We start from the raw sequence: 3,655 nt of genomic DNA, 5'->3' as shown, positions 1-3,655 counted from the left end.
TTTAACGCAATCATAATGGCTGGCTGTTAACTGCCGTTTAGAAGGTTGCTTTTTTAAAACTCTTTTAAGTCATAAATCAAAACAACACGACACAAACTCGTTCTCAAAAACCTCTTCAAGACTCAATGTCGAAAAATAACGTACAACGTATCGCCAATAGTATTTTTAAGGTTTTTTTTTTAAGATGAACTTTTACCATGTTGATTTCTGCACATAGTGCGTAAAAGAAGGAAAATGATCAATCTTGTAAGTTAAATTGTTGAATAAACACCATAATTCATTAGTGAGATGTAGATTTGTTGGGCATGAATGGGATAAATAACCTCCTCTCAAATATGAGACTACAAACAAGACACCAAATCTCAGTCTGATATGAAAGAGAGCAGGATGAAGTAGTATAATACCTGGATTAGACAGAAATAAGGGAGTTAACCCCCCCCCTACATAGGGTCTATATACTGTTGCACGTGTGCGATCCTAAAAATAAATGTTCTCTGGGCCGCCGATCCTGAATCAGACCAGTAACCTGTAATCACAGACTGGTCCCATCGCATTTCCAGTCCAACAGCCAATGATATCAGAGGTGCACCATCAGCTGCGCGGCCGGGGTCGCGCACGGCCGCTCCGGCGCAGAGTTCCCTGCACTTTCCTCATGAGCTGAACATGAGAGATACCTCAGAGCCCACTGTAACCATCCAGTGGTGAGCTGGTTTGCTGAGGCAGAGTGGAGGTGAACTGAATGGTCCGCAGTGAGAGGCTGTGGGTTGGGTTTCTCTGAGGTTATGGTCATTCTCCCCTGGGAAAGTGGTTAGGACTGGCTGTTTACTTTGGAGTAACCGTGGCCCGCTCCAACCCCATTGGTGCACACCTGTCATTTTGGACTTCATCGGGAGAAATCTGTTAGACTTAATGTCGGGATTGCAGCTGAACTGATCCCGAACAGATTAAAGATCAGTGTATTCCGTGCTGGCGTGGGTGTCACCTCCTTGCCGGAGCAGGTGTGTGTGTGTGTGTGTGTGTGTGTGTATGTGTGTGTAAAGGAGCGGGGGAGGGAGTAAGAGGAGAAGGGTGGGGAGGGTGCTGGGACTTGACTTCATGGGCAGGGTCTACAAGTCAAGCCTGCATCTTCAACTTTCTCTCCCAGTCAGACTCACACAGACTCCCTCACTGTGCTCCAGTGAAAACACCCTCTCAGCTCTGATCTCCCGCCCGGGGCCACCAGAGAAGATGCTTCGCCGTTGCTCTCTGTGAAATCACAGCGAGCAGGGCTGCTGCCAATGGGCTGCTGCTGCTCCTTCCTCGGTCGTCTCTTTTTAACCTGGACTCTCGGGAGAAATAAATAGCGCCTCGCTTGCTGTTGGGAGGCAAATTAACGGAACAGAGCTACAGGGGATTTCCCCAGGCTGCCTGCACGCCAATGGACCTGGACCCGGGTTTTGAAGGGGACAATTTGTTTTTGGCAAAATAATATTTTTTCCCCCCCGTTTCGCCTCGACACGTATCAAATGTGCAACGAGATCATCTCGATTTAAGGGCTTGGGAAGCAGCTCTGAGGAATTTTCCCGTACAAACTCGCACCACGTAAGTCTGATTTACTTTTGTACTTTAATAAACTGCTCCCTGGTGCCATTAATGCAGCCTGGGAGGTCCCACATATGCAGGGAACGTCTCATTTCCCCAGCTGCAAACACATTAATAAGCCCTAACTATTCATTCTTAAGCTCCGTTCGACAGACTGAAGTGACTTCTGTCTCCTTTTCTCCAGACCGTGGGCTGAAGGATGTGCTCCGTAGTCATGCTTCATCAGTGGAGCCTGGCTGTCTTCTTGCTCTGCTCACCAGTGACTCTTGATGGGAAACCAGTGGACGCAGTCAGCAGCAGAATGTGAGTTTGCTAATTACGTTAATTCCCAGTAATGCAACGTGGAACTTCAATGTGAGCATTTGTAACATTTTCCTGCCGTTTTGGACTCGGAGAGCTCGGTTTACCTGTGATGACTCAGTTCAGGTACAAGCAGCCTTCACAGCTTCGGCGCTGGCATTTTCGTGTTCAGAAACATGTTTATGCTGCCACCTACTGCACTGAAGTCTCCTGGTGTGTGGCCCTCAAATTAATCTGACATCATTTATAAAACTGTTCCACTTATAAAGTCAACACTGTAGAGTACTGTGAAGGAGAAACCCGTGGGTGCCAATAAAGTCTGGCTTCAGACGGGTTCCAGAGGAACACGACAGGATGCGACTGATTTATGACAGGTTCTGGGAAATGCCTGCGTCTGCTGTCACGTTTTTCTGGATTATGTCTCACAGATCTCTCTGTCTTTCGACCTTGTGCTTTAAGGCGGAGGTCGGTGAGCCACGCCCAGCTGATGCACGACAAGGGCCGCTCCCTGCAGGAGTTCAGGCGTCGCATGTGGCTCCACAAGCTGCTGGAAGAGGTCCACACGGCCAACGAAGAAGCCCCACCTGTGCAGAGCAGGACCCAGACCCAAACCTTCAGTGGGAACTCCCTGCACGAGAAGCCCCCGGGGGCCACCAAGAACCTCCCTGACAGGTTCAGTTTGGACCGAGAGGGCACGAACCTGCCCCAGGAGACGAACAAGGCTTTGGCTTACAAAGACCAGCCGCTTAAACTGGCCACCAAGAGGAAAAAGAAGGCGAGGTTAGGTCGGCACAGAGAGGCTGACAAGAAGCGGAGGCGGGCGCGCTCGGTAGCAAAGGAGCCTTGAAGGATGCGCTGTTGCCCTGGCAAAGAGACTCTCAGTAACCTTCCTATGGTACTGCACTAAGACACTGACACAGGCCCAGCCAGACTGGGATCTGAGACTCTGCCCGACTTCATATTACGATGCCAAAATCCTTTTGTATGATAAAATGTTGCTATGCGTCTATTTTTTATACTTCCTGGATTTCCAGGAACACGCCATCTTCTTCTTAGGTTCATATTTATTTGGCTTCTTTAACCCCGATTCACACCCAAACAAACACCATCTCTACACAGCCGCCAAGAGGAACTATTTATTCTCTGACATCAAAATTGGGACGTCGACTGGACTCGCATACGGTTCACTGAACACATCCGTCGGCGCTGTTCCGCCAATAATTTATTTCCCTTTGAACGTGTGTATTTATTTTGTGAATGTATCACAGTGCTGCTGACAAAATTCCATTGTGCACTTTAGGTATATCCAGAACATGTTCTTATGTGGTGGAGTTTTAGATTTCTTTTCGATGTTCTCTCTTCTCACCAAAAGCAAATGTAACTTATGGGTCGCTTCCACAGACCCACTCTCGCCGTTTGACATGATAGTTTATTTTTGCAGGACACGCCAAAGCAGCGGCTCTCAGCCTCATTTAAAGTTCTTCATTTGCACTGAGGGCATACTGTACATGTTTCCAGTTAATCCAACATTAAAAATGTAGCCAATAGAAACATCTTTGATGCACGGTGTCATTCTTCACGAGCCAGATTTGCCTCAGACACACAAATATTAGACCGATAAGGACCAAAAAAATTGTGTAAAAAAAAAGAAAGAAAAGTCAATCAACCTTAACAAGTGCAGCAATTCTCTTCTTGTAATTGTCAAATATTTATGTAAATATAGACGTAGGTTGAATTCTGAACTCTGTCATGTTTATAAATGCAAACAATTAAT

General features: G+C 47.1%; 1 protein-coding gene across 1 annotated transcript; it reads left to right on the top strand.

Moving 5' to 3' along the window:
* Positions 1-1,146: 1,146 nt before the first annotated feature.
* Positions 1,147-3,432, top strand: LOC101068696 (parathyroid hormone-related protein). Its single transcript, XM_011607511.2, has 3 exons — positions 1,147-1,581; positions 1,766-1,884; positions 2,341-3,432. The coding sequence occupies exons 2-3, from the start codon at positions 1,781-1,783 to the stop codon at positions 2,726-2,728; spliced, it is 492 nt and encodes a 163-aa protein (XP_011605813.1). The 5' UTR covers positions 1,147-1,581; positions 1,766-1,780; the 3' UTR covers positions 2,729-3,432.
* The last annotated feature ends 223 nt before the right edge of the window (positions 3,433-3,655 follow it).

This window comes from Takifugu rubripes, chromosome 9, assembly GCF_901000725.2.
Source record: "Takifugu rubripes chromosome 9, fTakRub1.2, whole genome shotgun sequence".
NCBI classification, from domain to species: domain Eukaryota; kingdom Metazoa; phylum Chordata; class Actinopteri; order Tetraodontiformes; family Tetraodontidae; genus Takifugu; species Takifugu rubripes.
The sequence above is the reverse complement of the archived record's forward strand: the minus strand, read 5'-3'. Positions and strand labels throughout refer to the sequence as shown.

Bases quoted from the DNA above. Each gene is read 5' to 3' on its own strand.
- LOC101068696 (XM_011607511.2), top strand. From the start codon at position 1,781: ATGTGCTCCGTAGTCATGCTTCATCAGTGGAGCCTGGCTGTCTTCTTG. The intron at 1,885-2,340 runs GTGAGTTTGCTA...TTGTGCTTTAAG, and splicing joins GACGCAGTCAGCAGCAGAAT to GCGGAGGTCGGTGAGCCACG.